Source organism: Lytechinus pictus, chromosome 9 (assembly GCF_037042905.1).
Source record: "Lytechinus pictus isolate F3 Inbred chromosome 9, Lp3.0, whole genome shotgun sequence".
Taxonomy (NCBI): domain Eukaryota; kingdom Metazoa; phylum Echinodermata; class Echinoidea; order Temnopleuroida; family Toxopneustidae; genus Lytechinus; species Lytechinus pictus.
The window spans coordinates 25,219,827-25,240,498 of record NC_087253.1 but is presented as its reverse complement, the minus strand read 5'-3'; the positions used below and the strand labels follow the sequence as shown (position 1 = coordinate 25,240,498).

Here is a 20,672-nt window from a genome sequence, read left to right as displayed (position 1 = left end):
TAAATGATGTACACCATCGTGTTCTCCTTATTTTCTCCTTTGATTTGATATATGATTCTCCATTTTTACGATTTTCAATATATTTCTCCTTTAAAAGTCATGTCACGCTGTTCAGTTTACAGTCATTTTCAATTATATAATGTACAGCCGGGGGAAGGATTCCAGAATGGCGTTTTTTTTTACAAAGAACCCCCCCCCCCTGAAAATCATGCAAAAACACTGGACCCCACTGGCTTCAAGGAGAGGGGTATTAGAGTAATAACCCCTTATTTTTTTTATATTTTGCTTGTCAAAATAACATCGGACGGGAAGTTCGCATTATGGAGACCTATATTGAAATCTTTGAAGAAAAAATAGGCCTCTGTTTAGGCCCCTCCCTGTAAGAAAAAATGAATCCGCCAGTTTTGGTATACAATTTTGTTTTAGCAACAATGGTTAACCATTAAAAAAATGATAAATATGCCATAAATGGTACACTGTAAAAACTGAGGTGTTAAAACTGACACCAGTTGGTGTTAATAGAGGACCACACCCTGAGGTGTTAAAATTACACCCTAGGGATTGAACATAACACCAAAGGGTGTTGATGTGACAACCAAAGGTGTTGTAACACTGTCAATTTAACACCGGTGAAAAATAACTGGTATGGTCCTCTATGTACACCGGTTAACACGACAGTCTTTGTTGTGTATGTTAGACCAAGCCAGCTGTAGAAGTTGGAGCAGAAATAAGAATGTGCATGAATAAGACCAGACGGATATCATAAAGACTTTGTACAGCATGTTTTTTTTTATCATGGACGTTGTCTTTCCTGAATCCTTTTTCTTATATAATATCCAGTTCAATTCATTATTTCATTGCCATTCAAACACAATACAGGGTAATATAAATCAGATGCAAACTAACAATTGACATTTTAAAGAAAAGCAGTATAAAATAGAACTGATGGAAAGGAAATGGAAATGTTACAATTATATTCTTGACGTTATTTTTATCAAACAAACTTGCACGTTCCCTAGCTCTTATGTAATTTAATATTTATTTGATAACTGAGTGATCTTTTATGTTTATATGAATAACATTATATGAATAACACTATGGGCTATAAAAAAATCAATAAAAACACAGCAACCGTTGTCGCCATAATTGAGTCAAAATTCCACAAAAAATATTGATCGGAAAATGACGAGTTTTACCATTACAAGCCTACTTTGTTTCTCGTGTCTCAAATGCAAATGCCTCTAATGAAATATAATAAAAGTATATGGAAAGAGGCCTATATATCACTAAAACCTCATGATGAAAGCATCAATTTGAATTAAATCACACCTTACTTATTTCATTTTCTTTGTTTTATATTTTTCAGATACTTTTTGCTAATTAGAGCATGACGGCCCATAAAAGTGCATACCATGAAAAAAAAAATTGTACGAAATAAGAAAGCTAGTGTTTGAAAATATAACCAACCACCAGGGGCGGATCTAGAATTTTTGAAAAGGGGGGCTTTTTTATATAGAAAAAAAAAACCTGCCCCAAGAAGGTCTTCATTTCCTAATTATGGTGATTTATGTCACGAAAAATTTGACAAGCAAAACGCAGTCCTCACTTGACTTGCGCATGCACGTTTTGCACTAACAAATATATTTATGGTTCTCAAAAGGGGGCACGGGACATGCACTAATTATAAAATCATTCATTGTTGAATATAAATGAACATTTTCAATTTTCAATCGAAATTTTGTTTATGCGTCATGAGACGAGATTGCTAAAACAACGTACATGATTTGGTATCAAACTTCTACATAAATTTAGTATCAATCCAAAGCATGATTACTAAAATTATTTTTTCCAGTAAAAGAATGAATAATATGCTTATTTTTTAACAAACCGTATTTGAAGTTTCTTACCCTATTATTGAAGTCCTGAGTCACTGCGTGGTCCATTGTAAAATTATCTATATTCCGAATTGTTCTCTTTTGTGAATACAACAGCTTTACGTTTCCGAATGAATTGATCTGAATGAGAACAATGTCTCCCGTGTAAATACGGCTATTGATATCATACAACTCAAACGGTCGGTGATATATTGCATTTAACTGACGTGGAATGATATTTGTAGATTTCTGGCACAGGTGTCCCCCCTACCGGAGAGTTCAAAGTGCGAAGTCCTTTTTGTTGGGCGTACGAGGAGAATTATGATTCTGCACATGTCGCTCCTCTTATAACCATCAACATAGCTCTCTCGAAATAATGCGTGCGCTTTCATCTTTCTAAGGCTAATCTTTAGGGAACCCTGCCAGCTGTTTGATTTTGTCATGGAGACGTAATATTATAACTAATGTCAGGGGGGAAATAAATGATGATAATAGGTAAAGAGTCAAGTTATGATAGAATGATGAAAGGGAGGGACATCATTTTTGTCCTTAAAAGAGGGGGAGGGCAAGTGGATGGCAAATAAACTGTTGGGGAAAAGGGTGGATGTTCATGTTTCTTAATTCACTATTTCTTTAGACAATTTGGGGGAGTCAAATGCCCACAATGTCCCCCTCCCCCTACAAGGGGGGGGGGGCGTCAATAAATAAACTCTACAGTATATTTGTTTCACAGTGTGAACAAGTGTTTAAAATCTTAAGCAAGTCGGAGTTTAATTTTTAAAGGTCAAGTTCGCCTCCCAAAAAAATTTAATCTGAATCAAAAAAGAAAAATCAAACAAGCATAACGCTAAAAATTTCATCAAATTCGGATGTAAAATGAGAAAGTTATGGCATTTTATGCACAACCTTACTCAAGGATATGCAAATGAGAGACTGAGTCAATGATGTCCTTGAGTCCTTCCCGGTTTATTTCCAGATCGTCTAATGCCAATTCGTCCAATTGCCAAGTCGTTTACTATCAGTAATCCCACTTACAACATGGTTTACTTTCATTAAGTCTATAATGTCATGCCGCCTAATAACCAGTTGGTCCAATAGCCATTTAGTCTATATATCATTTGGTCTAATTGGACTAAGTGTTAAATTGTGCAAAATGAATGAAAATGAAATGGATATTAGACCGACTGCATGGTTATGAGACGAAATGGTGATTAGACGAAGTGATGATTAGACCAAATGGTTGTTAGACGACGTGTTGATGAACGGAATGCCATTAGACTAAATGAAAGTTGACCATGTGGTGAATGGACGAGTTGACAGTAATAACGAATTGGCAATTTACCATCCCTCACCCCCACTCATTATTTCTTTTGTTTTGTATTGTTTGAATTATACAATATTTCTATTTTGGCAGATTTGACAATAAGGACCTACTTGACTTAAGACAATGACAATTCATCATGTTCAGAGAGGAATAACAATTTGTAATACTGGACAAGGAGGAGAAACTTAGAATATTTCACATTTCATATAGGCCTATAGTAAAAATGACGTCAACTCATGAAATTAGATTGGCAATGTGAATGTGTGCACCGATAATCAGTTGCCTGGCCAGAATACTCCCTAGGCAGTGGAGATGGTGCATTTTATATGTGGGACAGTGTTGGATCCTATGACCGGGTTTATAATAATTACAATGTAAAGCGCTTAGAAACCAACGTATGAAGCGCTATTAAGTAAGTAGGCCTATTATTCACGATTAATCTTTAAAAAAAAGTTACACAACTGCTGCAAAGTTCTTGTAGCAAACAGCCTTTTACAGAAAGGAATTCAAAGGTCTAGAAAATATGGGATATTTAGCATGTTTAGGGTAAATGTGTAATCTGACCCGAAATCTATCCCTATCTAAGTGAAGTAGGCAAGGAGGGACGCTCGTATATTTTGCTGGGGAAGGGATGGGGCAGTTGCGATTTGGCCATTCTCATCATAATGATGGCGCTGTTCTTCTCATGAAAATAATAACGATCAAGCTTTTGAGTTTATAAATCATCACAAATTTCCCTTAAAGGGATAGTCCAGGCTGGAAATATTTATATCTCAATAAATTGAGTAAAATTCACAAAGCAAATTCTAAAAATTTGATCAAAATTAACAAATACCGAAGTTATTGAATTTTAAAGATTTGCATTATTCCGGTGAAACAGTTCTAGGCATGTCTTCATGAATATTCATTAGGTGGATTGATGTTGTCATATCCCCACTTGTTCTTTTGTATTTTATTATATGAAATTAGGTTTATTCAAAACTTTTCTACCAAGAACTGAAACAATAGGATTGACAACTGATCTATAGTGCATTAGTTATTTATTGCCGCAACTTATTTCATCATAATGGAGACACATCATTTACACATGCATGAAAAAAATGAAACAATTCTGATTTCATGTAATAACATAAGAAAAAAGGAAAGTGGGGATATGTCATCATCAGCCCACCTAATGAATATTCAGGACGATGTGCTCATAACTGTTTTCACAAAATATTGATAAATTGAAAAATCCAATAAATTCGTTATTTGTTATCCGATTTTGATGAAAATTTTCAGCATTTTGCTTTTTGAATTTTTACTATATTTATATAAATATTTTCAGCCCGGACCATCCCTTTAAACCAAATTAATTATCTTTCTTTTATAAAATATTATACTTTCTGATCGAGATTTCAATCGTTCATGAATTCTGATTTCTTTTTTGTCTTGATTATCTAATTCATTTCTTTTTTGTCTTGATAATCTAATTCATTATTCAGTTGGGGCAATGTCGCTGAATTTCGGATGATTTAAAAAAGATTATGCTCTAATTCCTCTTATCTGGTTTTCACCTTTTGTCTCAGTCTTAATTACTTAGAAAAAAAAAAACATCGGGGCGGTCGTGGCCACCTTAGTTTACAAAAAAGTGCAACTCTGTCACTCCAATCCTTTTCTATTCTTTTCCTTTGTAATTTTTGTTTATGATTTTTTTTTATACCCATGTACTATTCTTGCCGCTCAGGAGTATTCTACAGAGCGGAGTGAATGACCCGTGACCGACATTATGCAGTATTTTTATGACATATTTTAAAGGACAAGCCACCCCAACAAAACGATGATTTGAATAGAAAGAGAAAAATCAAACAAGAATAACACTCAAAATTTCATCAAAATCGGATCTAAAATATAAAAGTTATTTTAAAGTTTTGCTAAATTTCACCAAACAGTTATTTGCACATCCTGGTCAGTATGAAATGAGGAAACCCAGATGACATCACAAATTCACTATTTCTTTTGTATTTTATTATATAAAATATCTTAATTTTCTCCTCATTGTCATGTGAGCAAAGTTTCATTCCTCCCTTAACATGTGGAATTTGATTGTTTTAACATTTTGTGGTTCAAACAAGATGGTCATAATTGTCATATCTGTAAAAAATGAAATATTGTATAATTCAAACAATAAAAACAAAATAAATAGTGAGTGAGTGACATCATCAACTCTCTCATTTGCATATCACTGAGTTGAGCAGAACTGTTTTGGGAAAAATAAGCGACACTTTAACATGTCATAACTTTTTTATTTTCCATCCAATTTTGATGAGTTTTCAGCATTATTTTTGTTTGATTTTCTCTATTTATTAAAATCATATTTTTTCTGGGATGAACTTGACCTTTAATCGTATAGATCCTATCCGTCGTTTGGACAATGCCCCAGTATAACCACCATCCTGTAATTAAGTTTGAACAATAGGGGTTAGATAACGCAAATTGTTGTACAAAGTTTGATGAGGAATCAGCATCTCATTGGTTAGCATAAGAAGAACGACAAGGAACTGGAACAACCTACCCAGCTCAGCTGTCAACACCAAAGGAATGTTCAGTTTCAAGGAGGCTGCTCTCCCTGCCATCAGAATGATGCAGCCCCCTGTTGGATCCTATATGTTTTAAAGTCAATAGCTTGATTTTTACTTGCACTCAGCATAACATGTTTTACTGTATATACATATACAAAATTGTATCCATCACCATTTCTGCACTTCATGACACTCCTTCCAGTGGCTCACTTTATTCATCACCCCAGTATAGCTTCTGTATGAGCTGCCAAAGGGATTACTACATCAAGTATCAATACCATAAACGGCTCCTGAACGTATGTCATCAGCAGGATCATATAGGAAATTAGATTTTTCGCTGCTGCTGAGCGAAATGGTGAGGGAATTATTATAGCGTGTCCTGTCATTGTGGCTATCTCATCACAATGATGTTAACAATATTACTTTAATTTGATCCTTCATAAGTTTAAACCATTCAATTCAATTGGGAATCTTACTTTTTTTTGGGGGGGGGGGTGTGAAGGGGTTTGAGCAAATTATAGCGGGCTCCAAGCCACATTAAGTACCCCCTCCCTATATAGAACCACGCCTGAAACCACGCTTGGTCGATCCGATGGAGATATATATTATTATTAGGCGTTAGTAAAGACCTCTTGGCTTAGCCCCCCCCCCCCAAAAAAAAAAAAAAAAAAAAAAAAAAGAAAGATAGAAAGAAAGAAAGGCGGGGGGGGGGGGCTACTCCCCGGGGGGCCACTTCCATTGACGAGTGGATACCATGCGCGACCATGTGGTCTCGAAAAGCACCCTAAACACGTATTTTCCTTATTCTGAAAATGCACCCCTTAACAAGTATTGGCGTCTGAAACCCTACCCTTAACAAATGTTGGAACAAAATGATACTCTTGGCAAGTATATATATTCCCTGAAATGAACCCCTAAACAAGTACACCGATATTTTATTGTTATGTCATGGGTCCGTCGGTCGTCGGTTTTACCTTTACACACCATTTGGTTTAGTACGGCCCCACCTTCCACATCCGTGCCCTATCTTGAAAAGACATCCTTTTTACGTGTTTTTTGGTCGCGCATGGTATCCACTCGTCAATGTAAGTGGCTCCCCTCGCAATTCTCGTACTCACACCACTCGCTATTCCTGCAAGTATTAACGTATCTTGAAAAAAAAAGAAGTATTTCAATTATCCAAAATATTCATATTTCTTCCTAAAATCATGAGCTCAAAGTCGTACGTCCCAAATAGTGACGTGCATCTATACGTAATTTATCAGAAATGTCGTGATTTTCGTAGAATGACGGCGTAATGCAATTCGCAGCAGAAGAATTATTTATTGCCAATTTGAAACAATATGAATTAGGAAAAAATATGATTTTTAAAAACAATTTGTAAAAATAATAAATTTAATAAAATAATATAATAAATTATTATTTTAAACGTTTAATATACAATATTATCTTTTGAAATATATAGATTGACAACTAACAAAACGCAAATACACATTCTAAAGGTCATTTAAAAGACGACCTCTATTTACACAATTTCCGGTGTTGGACGCGAACAAAGGAAGTTTTATGATTGTAAGTCCATGTAAATTGCTGATTTTATGTAATATGTTTGCGTGGTGTGTGATTGCTATATATATTACGGGAGAAAAATATATGATATGTCTCCTCAAATCTGTATTAATTCAAAATAGCGTGTAGTAATGGGGCCAAATGCGTTCGAAATGTTGGTTTACGTCGACAATTTGTAAACGTAGCGTAGCCGCCCTTATGCACTCGGCTATACATCAGCGCAACCTCTGTCTCGGTGTCTGCTCTGCGTGCAATGCATGCATGCATGTATCGTATCTGGAATATCTGTGAATGTGCAATCTTGATTGGGCATCGATGTTGAAACCTGCATCGCTGTGAGTCGGTGGTGAGTCGAGTGGCTGGCCTGTGCTGTGGCTTTGTTTGTGTCTGAGACTGTGTCTACATCTGTTAGTGTGACTGTCGTGTCTGCGCTATAGTATAATTGTATAAATAAATGCAGTTTCGCACCAGCCGACTAAATTTCCCCACCCATTTTTGGCATTACATCTACACAACGAGTGCACACACACGAGAAGAGAGGTGACAAATTTCACAATAAGGACAAATTGTCAATAAAAAATTGGCTATGAGTATGATTTTTGCGAATGCCATAAAGACTTTATGGCATTCGCAAAAATCATACTCATAATAGCCAATTTTTTTTGACAATTTGTCCTTATTGTGAAATTTGTCACCTCTCTTCTCGTGTGTGTGTGCACTCGTTGTGTAGATCTACAAGACAATTGGAGTAGAAGAAATGGCGGGGAAGTCACCAGCGATGACGATATAAATAAATGGCAGTGAATGGACTGGTGTCTTTAACCAGGATATTATGCCACCAATTGAAGTTTGGTTAGCACAACAAAAAGAGTAAACGACTCCCTGAAAGTATTTCATTTGGATCATGAAATTAGATTTTACGCGTGAAGAAAGCAAATTTTAAAGGGGAAGACTGAACTTCAAGTTCACCCTGAAGAAAAGTTTGTTGTTAAAATAGAAAAAAATGATAAAAAATATTGGGGAAGGTTTGGATTTGAGAAAAAAATCCATTGAAGATTAAGGAAGTTATTACAATTTTAAGTTATGGATTTGGGACGTCATAAACAAGCAGCTGCCCCACTGCTTATATGTTGTTATATACATGTACATGTAAAATGCATAAATTTCAATTTTTTAATGGTTTGTGATGACTTACTTTTGTTTTCTTTTTAGGAACAGTTGTGAAATTATTTGTCTGTATTGTATTGAATGTACAGTAAGAAACATTTTCAATTTTTTGAGAAAATGACATTTCATTGATTTTTTACCATTCGATATCTAGGAAAGCTGCTCGCATATGATGTCACAAATCAAGTAATTTTAATTCTAACAACTTTTGTTATACTTTGATGGATTTTTCTCAAACCTTCGGCATTATTTTATCATTTTTTCTGCTATTTTTCCAAAACTTGTTGTCAGGGTGAACTTCCCCTTTAAAGGAAATGTCATAGTGTGCCCTCTCAATCATGATCTCTGGACAAAGCAGGGAACAAAAAAGTCACACATGTCCAAAAGGTTCAAATTCTTTGATGGATGTTAATATATTCTCTTGTATTTTCTGCTAAAAAACAAACAAGAGACTGGATGGATACTCTTTTGATAAAAGATTCAAATTTAACACATAACAAAAAGAATGTTCGCTAAAAAAAATATTTTTCATTTCTTTTTGAATAATGAAAGAAGCAAGGAATAACAAATGTACAGTACAGTTTAAAAACGTACACTAAGGTGCAAAAATGGCTTTTAACAGTTTTTTGTTGATAAACTTTGGTACCTGTACTCTACCAGTTCCTTATTGGCCAATGCTGCTCTCCACTGACAAGGGGAAACAACTTTTAGGAGCTTTTTTTCAAAATTTTTGTCCAACAATTTGTCAGACCTGACAACTTTACTCAATTTTGATTGGTTGAGAAGCTCTGTTACTATGGTAGTTGGATAAAATGGGACTTGTTGGATGAAACGTCCGACAAGTCCGTTCATGAAATGCTCCCCCCCCCCCCATTTTTTATTCAAAATTTACTTTTTTCTTGATTTGGGATATTTTATGTACCGTACACGTAGTATGCTCATAATGATGCTAATAGAATTGGAGTCACATAAAATGTAGCCTCCAATTTCTGAAATGTACATGTAGATGTTTCACAAGCAAGTACATTACTGTACATAACTCTATAAAGGCTGTGACATATTTTCCTCACTAAGAAACTCTGTCCACAGAGCTGCTTCCTTTTGTCAGTGGACAACAAAAGGTCACTAGTAGTAGTAATACATGTATATATCAGATTTATGTATGCTTGAATTTTTTTTATTCCATGTCAAATGCAGGTTTATTACACATGAGTTGCTAGAGACAAAGAGAGGAGGAAGAGAGAGGAGGTTTAGGAATTTGTCTTTTGAGAGGCTGTCCACAAAACACTGGGCAAGGTGGAAGGCCCGGCACCAAGAAGTGGTGCTTCTCGAGCTCTCCCTCTTGGCAGGACGCAAGAGACACCACAACAAAATTACCATAGGTAAGGTGTTAAGTCTCTTATTGGTGTTTTTGTGTTGGTGTTAAGTTTGTGTTAACTAGGGGGTATGGTGCTTCTCAAGCTTTCCCTGTTTGCAGGGCGCAAGAAACACCACAATAGAATTACCAAAGGTAAGGTGTTAAGTCTCTTGCTTATTGGGTGTTAATCATTTTTTGTGTTGGTGTTCAGTTTTTGTTAACTAGGGGTAGGGACAGTGATTTTCCGCGATCGCGGAAAACGGACGGAATTCACGGAAAGGGCCTTTTGAAACGGAAAGTGGCATTTCAAACGGAAAATCACGGAAAACGTATTTTCCCTCAAAAGACACAGAATAGCAACAGAAATTACTCCAAAATCACAGCAAAATGAGAATATTAAATGGCCAAAAAACCCCAGAAAACACGATCTCACTTCGCTACTATCATGACAATTCACACATCGTGACTGCACTCGACATCAGCACACTCGTTTGTACCCCGCACCGTACCCGTACCCGGCCGGCCGGGTTGGGCTTCACATGCACACATATCGTTCAACTACATGTACACGGTCGTGTGTTGCTGCCCTCTACGTTTGAAGATGTAACAGCACGATATCGTGGTCTTAAAATCCAAGATGGCGGATTGGGGAAAAGCCGTTGACTGATGATAACGATGTCCAAAAACCCCAAAATTATCGATGAAATATCATTTCACCGTGAAATAATGCTAATAATATGAAAGGTGAGGATGTATGCATGCAAAATGGGTGTGTAAAAATATTGTATGCACCCGCATAGATCCGATTAGAACGGATTTTATTGTGTTGTTGGTACAGTAGCAGATACAAATTTTGACCAGTGCGAGTGTGCGTGTTGTGATTTTGCTATTCAATGTGTAAACAGAATTGTCACTTTTCCGTGTGTACAAAGTCTATGGGGAAACGGAATTTCCGTTTTCTGACATGCTGAAACGGAATTTGAGATTTTCTGAAACGGAAAAGGCAATTTTTTGAAACGGAAAATCACTGTCCCTATACTGTAGGGGGTATGGTGCTTCTCAAGCTTTCCCTCTTTGCAGGGCGCAAGAAACACCACAATAAAATTACGAAAGGTTAGGTGTCCCGTGGTTATACATTGGGTGTTAATTACTTTTGGTGTTGGTGTTTGTGTTAATGGGGAGGGGGGGGGAATAATTCTACCAAACCTTAACTTCTTAAGTGATGCTCTCCATCTTTGCATGATGCAAGAGACACCACAATAAAATTACCAAAGGTAAGGCTTTTTAATCTCTTGCTTATTGGCTGTTAACATGTTGGTGTTAGCGTGGGGTGATGCTATCAAACTGTAAGTGGTGCTTCTCAAGCTCTTTCTCTCTGGACAGGGTGCAAGAGACACCACAACAAAATTTCCAAAAGGTATTGGTGTTTAATCTCTTGCTTTTTGAGTGTTATTAACTTGGTGTTAGTTATATGAAAAAATTACTGAAGGTCTGTTTTTTTAGAGGTAAAATTGGTGTTTAAAGGGCGGTGAAAGTCGGTGTTGGTGTTAATATGGGGTTGGTGCTACCAAACTTAAAGTGTTGCTTCTCAAGCTCTCATTAGCAAAATCAAACTTAGATAATGTGTATGTCCCAACCCAAGTATAGAGAGTCAAATAGATGATTTCAATCTTGATGTTTAAACAGTTTAAACTTTGATTAAAGTCTACCAAACAAATAATGTTTCTTTTCTAGTTCTCCCTTTTGGTAGGATGCGAGAGACACCAAAACAAAATTATTAAATGCAAGGGGTTCTTTTCCAAGAACTTTAAATGATATCAATTTTGATGTTGACATGTGATGTTGTTGCACTATGAGCACTGATATAATTTATCCATTATAGATCAATGAATAGTTATATTTTTGTATGGGATACACTGTGTAGCAAGGCTAGTGTGTACATGTAACAAGAATATACGTTTGAAAATGGATGAAATGTGTACAAGGCATGACAGACAGCTAGCCAGATATAGTGGCCCGAATTCATAAAGGTGGTTTTGAAAACCCAAGATTGAGTCCATGGATTATGCAGACTTTCTGTATAAATTACGCTTATTTATTTAAAAAATGTCCAATGTTGATGCGCGCTTTTTTTACAGTGCGCCAAATCAACGCCTGTTGCGGTGGTTATCCACGCTAGTTTATTCATGAGTCCACTGTTTTGAATAATGAGTCCACTCTTCAAACAGTGGACTGATGAATAAAATAGCGTATCTTACCATGGTAACAGGCGTCAATTTGGCGCACTGTGACATAAGCGTGCATCAGCATTGGACATGTTTTATACACGTGCCCGATACGCGCTAAATTAAGCGTAATTTATACAGGAAATCTGCATAAACCATGGATTCAACCGTGGGTTTTCAGAACTACCTTTGTGAATTCGGGCCAGTATGTTTTTTTTCCTCTGCAAGAGCAGTGCACATTTTAGCCTGCATGCAGCTTGAGCGCCGCGATGAGCGAGTGCGCCACGCATTTTATTATGAAATACACTTTTTTGGGGAAAAATATGTTTTTTTTTATCACAGAATACAATTTTTCATTCCCAGAGGTTGGCAGGTCTGTACTACATGTATGGACAGACAGAGGGCAATCATAGTATGGATGGAGGGATGACATCATAGCCTTGTCTAATCCTTACAACCTTGGCTTTATCAGTGGTACTTCCCTTACTCTCTCTCGACAAATAGGAAGTCACAATTTATCTTAGAGCAGGGTCACATCGCACAAAGGATCGTGATGGATTGTAAATATGAGAGAGCAATTCTGATTGGTTCCTAGTCAGTCTACTGAGCAAATTGTGCATGCAACGATGATCTTAATTGGCCGTTGTAATTTAGTGATTGATTTCACACCTTTGTGTTACGCAGCCCAGTGGCCTGTAGTAACACAAATCTTAGCAATGATCATACATGTACATGTCGAACATTTTTCTACAATTGATTGCGTTGTCTTAACTGTCGGGGAATAATTCTGCTTTACAAATTTGAATAGCATTTTTGGTCATAAGAGAAAAGCTCTCAACTAAGTAATGTACAGTCCTGTGTAAAAATATGCTATGTACAAAATGCACAGCAGTCTTTAAAAAATGTGGAGCAAATTGTGATGCGATACCAGGAAAATTATTCCCTGACTGTACAATTACTCATGAAAATCAAGCGTACGATTATTCGCTATCCCTTGTGTTACGGGACCCAGGTCTAATTTGTCTGTAAATTGTTGAAACAGTGTAAAGGATACATAATGTATGTAGGCCCAGTGTGTCAATGTACACTCCCTTCCTCTTTTAAATAGCAGCATCCTTTGTCACCCTTGTCGGGACATGGAACAAATTGATACTGCATATTCATGTGCATGTAAGACGGTGTAGATTATCAGCATTTATGAGTTTTGTTACTGTGAGTGTGACTTCAGGGAATAAATTTCCTGGTATCGCATTGCAAACTGCTCCACATTTTTGAAAGACTGAGCTATGCATAAAGTCTTTTGTATAGCATATTTTTACATAGGACTGTACATTACTTTGATAGTTGAGAGCTTTTCTCTTATGACCAAAAATGCTATTCAAAATTTGTAAAGCAAAATTATTCCCTGTACTTCTTTATAGTATTTTGTAATGCTGTTTTATTTAAAGGAAAATGGAACCTTTGGAACAAGTGGGCTTGTGTGGAAAGAGAAAATTCAAAGAATAAGATCATAGAAAGTTTGAGAAAAATCGGACACATAATGAGAAAGTTATGAGCATTTGAATATTGCAATCACTAATGTCATGGAGATCCTCCCATTGGCAATGCGACAAAGATGTGTGATGTCACATGTGAACAACTTTCCCTGTGAGGGACTATAAAATACCCAAAAAATGTATCTTTTTGCTCTTGCTTAATATAGTGATACAAACTCTTTATCCATAATGTATTATTTAAATATCCATATTACATGTACATGCCCTCTTATAAGAAAGAATGCGTGATCTACTGATAGATGTGATAAAAGAGGCAGTTTAAGGACGTTCCACAGTTAAAGTGAAATCCATGTCATTTTCACCAAACTTTGCACATACATGTAGATACTTTAGAACCTTAATATTAAAAAAATGCAAAAATTAACATAGGTCCATGTGCTTGATTTTTTGCTATAGAACATCAAAGTTCACCCAAATTGATGTTCTTAAGAATTGCGCATTCAAAAGAATTTGGCATTTTTAGACCGCCCAAGATTACTACAATGAGATTAAACCTGTATTATTACTCAGTCAAAATACATGAAAAAGTCATCAAATTTCGCAAGAGAATTAATAATTATTTCGTTAGAATGGAGAATATATTTATAGTGCTATTTGTTTGCAATTTTAAGTTTAACAGCACTGTCAGTTCTTAAAAATGGCGTAAGAGATAACAAAATCCCAATCTAAAAAATGTGAAATTTCAGTAACAAACTACAAAAGTACAATAAATGCTGCACTTTATTCAAAATCCATGTCATTTTCACCAAAATTTGTAGAGTTGTAGAGGAAGGTATACCTAAGAGGAACAAACATTAAAAAATAGGGGTTCATGTGCTTGTTTTTAAACTATCAGTATTTTTATTAGAGCAAATGTGCTTTTTAAAACACCAAAAATGCGCCGAATGCTTTGTATCTACAATGTATGTGAAGAAAAAAATCAAACCACTCTACCATTTATTCAAACTCGGGGTAATATTCGTGATTCTTGGCAGCACTGCAGAGTAAAGTATTTTGAAATTGTAGATAATCTTTTTTTGAATGGTCCATGGAATAATTCAATTTTTTAGCTTCATGAAATAACGCATCGGATCTGCAGTTAGAGTGCAGATGATGAGAAAAATCAGCACATACCCGCAGCTTATTAATCACCTGTTCATCCATTGTGACGTCAGCGTGCAGAGTGTAAACTACATGTATGCGCAGATCATAATGCGCACAAACATAACTGTGGAACGTCCTTAAGTGAAATATATACTAAAGTAATGGGGAGAGTTGTTCACAAGTGACATCACACATCTTTGTCGCATTGCCAATGTGAGGATCTCCATAGCTTTAGTGATCGCAATATTCAAATGCTCATAACTTTCTCATTATTTGTCCGATTTTTCTCAAACTTTTGTTGATCTGTTTCTTTGATTTTTCTGTTTTCACACAAGCTATCTTGTTCCAAAGGTTTCATTTTCCTTTAAATAAAAAGAACCCAGAACATAAAGGACATGGGGGGTGACAGATCACTAATGCCATGTAGATCCTCCCATTGGCAATGCGACCAAGATCTGTGATGTCACACACGTACAACTCCCTCATTACTTTAGTACTTTAATATTTCACTTATATTCTCACTTTTATAGAGTCTATCACAAGGTGAGGTGTTCTCGTTGTGAGAGGACAAGTACAGAGGTTTCACAACATTATATCAATTATTGATGAATCGTTTGTCATATGATTAGAATGAGCAAAAAGATATGTTTTGGGGTATATTTTCAGTGTCCAAAAGGGGAGAGTTGTTCATCTGTGACATTATAGATCTTGGTCGCATTGCCAATAGGAGGATCTCCATAGCATTAGTGATCTCGACATTCAAATGCTCATAACTCTTCTATTGCTAGTCCTTTTTTACTCAAACTTTTGTTGATCTTATTCTTTGATTTTTCTGCTTTCACAAAAGCTAACTTGCTCCAAGAGTTTCATTCTCCTTTAATACTGATTTCATCAAGGTGTCATGAAAATTCAAAAAACGCCATTTCTCCCAAACTTCATTAGAAAGATATTTATGGGGGATATTTTAATTCTGTAAGAGTGTAAGGTCATTGAACATTAATTTCTTTAAGATAGTTTAAATTTAATTACATATAAATTTTATTGATTGGTGCTCATAGATGTATCTTCCCTGTACCAATGCCATGTAATTTAATTTAAAAGAAGAATGCCATAGAGTTTTATTTAGAATCAGTCTGTTTTAAAGAAAGTTTCACATTTTTAATTAAAACGTAACTTTAATTGTACTTCACATTTACTTTTTTTGCTAGGAGAATCCCTTTCTACATGTAGCCTCCGATATTCAACCTGTAATAAACTTCAATTTTACATTTTGCATTCGCATCAACTTTCTAGATAAATTCAACAGATGTACATGATCATTCAGTTTACACAGAATTTTAGTGAAGGTGTAAACCATTCAATTTTCAAGCTATGAATCTACCAGGCCCCGTCTTACAAAGAGTTGTGATTGATCTGATCAATCGCAACTATGGACAGCCAGCAACATCATCATCTATTATGCATATTTGTTCAAAATATTTTCTTACTATGATTAAAATTCATGCATTCATTGTTTTTTTTTAATTCACTGTGCTTCTCTTTGTTTACCAAGGAAATTGTGCAAATTTCCTGTAGGAAAAATTATGACACTGATGGATTTCCATAGAGTTACGATTGATTGGATCAATCGTAACTCTATGTAAGACAGGGCCCTGAATCACTGTATGTCTGATTTCAAAATCAAAACATAGATAAAGGCCATTGCCAAATACTGTACAAGTACAGTGTCCTTTGTATGATTATCAACCATTGTCTTGTTAAGCTGTACATTTACATGTAAACTGTCTGTTTCGCAGGGTTTTAATTAGGCCTAATTGATGGCAATCAACAGTCAGGCCGTTGATGCTAAACACAGGCCCTGCTAGAGTTGACTTTAAAAAAAAAATCAAAATTGCTGCAAGAAGAGTATTAGTACTTAAAGGACAAGTCCACCCCAACATAAAGTTGATTCAAATAAAAAGAGCAAATCCAACAAGCATATAACACTGAAAATTTCATCAAATTTGGATGTAATATACATGTAAGAAAGAACTTTATGACATTTTTAAGTTTCGCTTACTTCACAAAACAGTTATATTCACATCCTTGTCGGTATGCAAATGAGGAGACTGATGAAATCACTCACTCACTATTTCTTTTGTATTTGATTATGTGAAATATGAAATATTCAAATTTTCTCCCTGTTGTCGTTTGAAACAAGGATTACTTCCTCCCTGAACATGTGGAATTAGTATTGTTTAATACTGTATGGTTCAATCATTCTAGTTGGTCCTCATTGTCAAATCTATAAAAAATGAAATATTGTATAATTCAAACAATAAAAATAACAAAAGAAATAGTGAGTGAGGGACATTATCGACTGTCTCATTTGCATGTCACTGAGTTGTGCATATCACTGTTTTGTGAAAAATAAGCGAAACTTTAAAATGTCATTACTTTCTTGTTTTACATCCAATTTAATAATGAAATTTTCAGCATAATGCTTGTTTGATTTTTCTCTATTTATTCAAATCAACATTTTTCTGGGGTGGACTTGACCTTTAACTGTTGTGAATGTGAGTCATATGATAAGATTTGGGAAAATGAATTGTAAACATACATGTAGAGGCCTGTATTCTGAAATTGGGTTTAAATTAAACCCTGGTTTAAGTTTGGACAGTCAATTGTTACATAAATCACTAACAGTAGAGCTATCATATTTCAGCTCTTTTGGCTCTCAAGTCATTCATAATTGTCTAGGAAGTATAAAAAGATGATTGTCTTCACCATCGAACTGGGCGTTGTGGCGTGCGCCTGTAATCCAAGCTATGTGGGGAAGTTACAAATTGATGCAGAGGTTCGAGCCCTGGTCACGTCTTTCGGATGGTGACGTTAAAGGTCGGTCCCAGACATAAATAATCATATCTGATTGATACACGTCTGACAAAACTCAAATACACACACACACACACCATCGATGAATCAGGAAAGAGCACAGTAAACATAAGAAACATACAACTTAATAAAAATTTTGACACTTTTGGCTTCCCATAATTTTTGCTCAGAGTTAGAGGCTGTTCTCACTACGTTCCTAAAACTAGTTTACTGGGAACCGGTTCAGAAAGCCAGTTTGGAAGATCGCTTTGCTAGCGTTCTCACTTGATCACACGAAAGTGGTTTTCAAAATTACTTCACGTATAGCGCTCTTGTTGCTATGGAAACGCTCTCAGTGGGGAGACACGTTTCGCGCGAAATTCGAAACCGCAGCATAGGCATTCTACACCTGTCGTGTGGAGTAGCGTGCTCAAAATGTGCGAAGATCGCTTCCCGAAGAACGGTTGTGTCCTCACTTACGCTAAAACCACTTTTCCGATGCGAAGCGATCTTGAAAACTACATCGCGAGGTGGTCTTCCAAACTGGTTTGGAAGAGCGCTTCCAAGAGCGCTTCGACCGTTCTCACTTAGCGTTAAACTAGTTTCCACTAAACTAGTTTAAGGAACTGAGTGAGAACAGCCTCTTAGACCATGGTCTGAGTTAAACCTGACTTCAGAATACGGGCCCCAGTGTATTACATCACATCGACAATTTGACATGTACAGTGCATGTACAATACCAGTTTAACCTCCCAAAAAAGTACAGTTCGAAATATCGATTTATCACTATTAGATTCAAAATATTCTTGTGTACTATGTACTGTACATGTACAAGATGCATGTATTTGTTGAGCAGAGCTTACTGTACATGTAGCTTATGCATATATAGTGAGTCATTGTTATTATAACATGCCCTTGAACCTGCCGCAAGGCTTGCCCAGCAACAAGGAAAAAGCATGAACATGATAAATGTTATTGATATTCAGAGCATGGACCTACATGTACATGTACATGTACATGTACTAGTAGGTCCATGTTTAAATGTACATGTGTAATTTCCTTGGCGATATGCACATGGGCATTTACATAAAGACTCTTCACATGGCATTTACAATTTATAAAGGTCTGTTCATATGTAATAAATAACCATAAACAAGATCTATCTAAAAATACTGTTCACATGATGTCATTTATAAAGGTTTGTTGACTTTGTTCACATGTAAAAAACAATCACAAACAAGATCATTCTACGTTCAGTATACAGTGTACAAAATAGGGCTGTTTATATTTTATTTTATTGAGACTTGTTCACATAACATTCGCCAACAATCATGAGCAAGATCATTCTCAATATTCAAAATGTATATGTGTACATGTAATAGGGCCGTTCACACTTAATTGTTTACAATAGTATGTATATGTACATGTAAAGTGTATATGGCCATATAGCATGAACAAGATTGTTGAGTGTTATTGGTGACTGTGTTCATTTGTTTAAAAGTACAGTCAGGCCTACTCCCTTATTAAAAAAGTACCACCTGCAAGTACATGTAACTACAAATAACAAAATTGTGGCTCCATTTAAAGGTAAATTCCAGTTCTGGTAACGATCTCAAAATGACTTTTTACAGAATCTAATATAATGACCACCCAAGTGTTTGTTTGTATGAATAAAAAATATGTGCCAAAGGATTCTGGAAGAAATTGTGTAATTGCTGAGAAATAAGCAAAATAAGCGCGGATTTGGTCACTTCCGTCGGGTCTTTATTCCAGCAATAATAATACACTGTCCCATCTGTGTTGCCTATCTGTGTTGGCGATCTTCAGTGTGATCATATTTCAGCTTAGATTTTATGATTTCACAAAGTTCAGTTTATGTAACTGTACCAGATCTAGATCCACGATGATATAGTCATACTTAACCTTGGTTTTACAGACTCTCTCACGAAATTAATGTTTTATTGCAACTACTGTAATTTAGCTTTAATCTTAGAACTGTATTAAAACATTATTGTAAGAACCTGTCTATTTACAACACCTGTTTAAAAGACTATTTCTCATCTTTTATACAGGATTGTCTACATGTTTCACCATCTGCTTGATAAAATGAAAATTATGAATTTTATGATGAAAATCACCATTTCGTCTTCTTATTGTCCCTTTGACAGCAACTACCCCCACAATGAACTATCAGTGAGAAAAGTCCCTAGATGGGTGCCGCCGAGCACCTCAAGACGTGATGAATCAGGCAGCCATGATAAGCAAGACATTGTCTTTAGGCGTGTCCGTGGGTAAGTTCTCTCAGCATTGCTCTTAGGGGGGGGGGGGTTGACAAAGATTGGAATCGGGCAGTCATGATTTAAGCAAGACATTAGCTTTAGGCGTGTACGTGGGCAAGTTCTCGCAATAGTGCTCGAATCGGGGGGGGGGGGGTGACAAAGATTGGAATCGGGCAGTCAGGTTTATAAGCAAGACCTTGTCTTTATGCGTGTCTGTAGGTAAGTTCTTTCAGTATTGCATGCTCTAATCTGGGGGGGGTCACAAAGATTGGAATCAGGCAGTCATGATAAGCAAGACATTGTCTTTAGGCATGTTCGTGGGTAAGTTCTCTCAATATTGCTCTTACCAAAGGGGGAGGGGGTTAGAAGAACTTAGATTGAGAGAGTCAATAATGTCCATCACTCACTATTTCTTTTGTTTTTCATTGTTTGAATTATACAATATTTCAATTTTTACAGAATTGACAATGTAAAACTTGTCTGAACCACACAATGTTAATTCCACATGTCCAGGGAGGAATAAAACTTGATTTAACATGACAAGGGGGAGAAAATGAGAATATAACATATTTTCTATAATAGAATACAAAAGAAATAGTGAGTGGGTGACATCATCAGTCCCCTCATTTGCATAACGACCAGGATGTGCATATAACTGTTTCATGAAATTAAGCGAAATTTTGAAATGTCATAACTTTCATATTTTACATCCGATAATGATGAAATTTTCAGTGTTAATGCCTGTTGGATTTTTCTCATTTTATTCATATCAACTTTTTGTTGGGGTGGACCTGTCCTTTAAAAACTTCTGGGGACTATGCTGT

General features: G+C 35.9%; 2 protein-coding genes across 4 annotated transcripts in view; one reads left to right on the top strand and one right to left on the bottom strand.

The window, feature by feature from the left end:
• LOC129268636 (harmonin-like) overlaps window positions 1-2,103 on the bottom strand; it is a 29,360-nt gene extending 27,257 nt beyond the window's left edge. Inside the window, exon 1 of one of the 2 annotated variants that reach the window (XR_010294693.1) lies at window positions 1,908-2,103. Coding sequence is in view for 1 of the 2 variants with exons in the window: in XM_054906162.2 (XP_054762137.2) it covers window positions 1,908-1,943 (36 nt within the window). In the remaining variant the exon portion in view is untranslated. The remainder of the gene's footprint in view (window positions 1-1,907) is intronic. The other variant, XM_054906162.2, reaches the window with a different exon arrangement.
• A 5,149-nt stretch (window positions 2,104-7,252) lies between these two features.
• The window catches only part of LOC129268079 (eukaryotic translation initiation factor 4 gamma 2-like), a 37,124-nt gene continuing 23,704 nt past the window's right edge, over window positions 7,253-20,672 (top strand). Inside the window, exons 1-3 of one of the 2 annotated variants that reach the window (XM_064104981.1) lie at window positions 7,253-7,331; window positions 9,693-9,877; window positions 19,738-19,860. The gene's annotated coding sequence lies outside the window, so the exon portion shown is untranslated. Of the gene's footprint in view, window positions 7,675-9,692; window positions 9,878-19,737; window positions 19,861-20,672 lie in introns of both variants that reach the window. The other variant, XM_064104982.1, reaches the window with a different exon arrangement.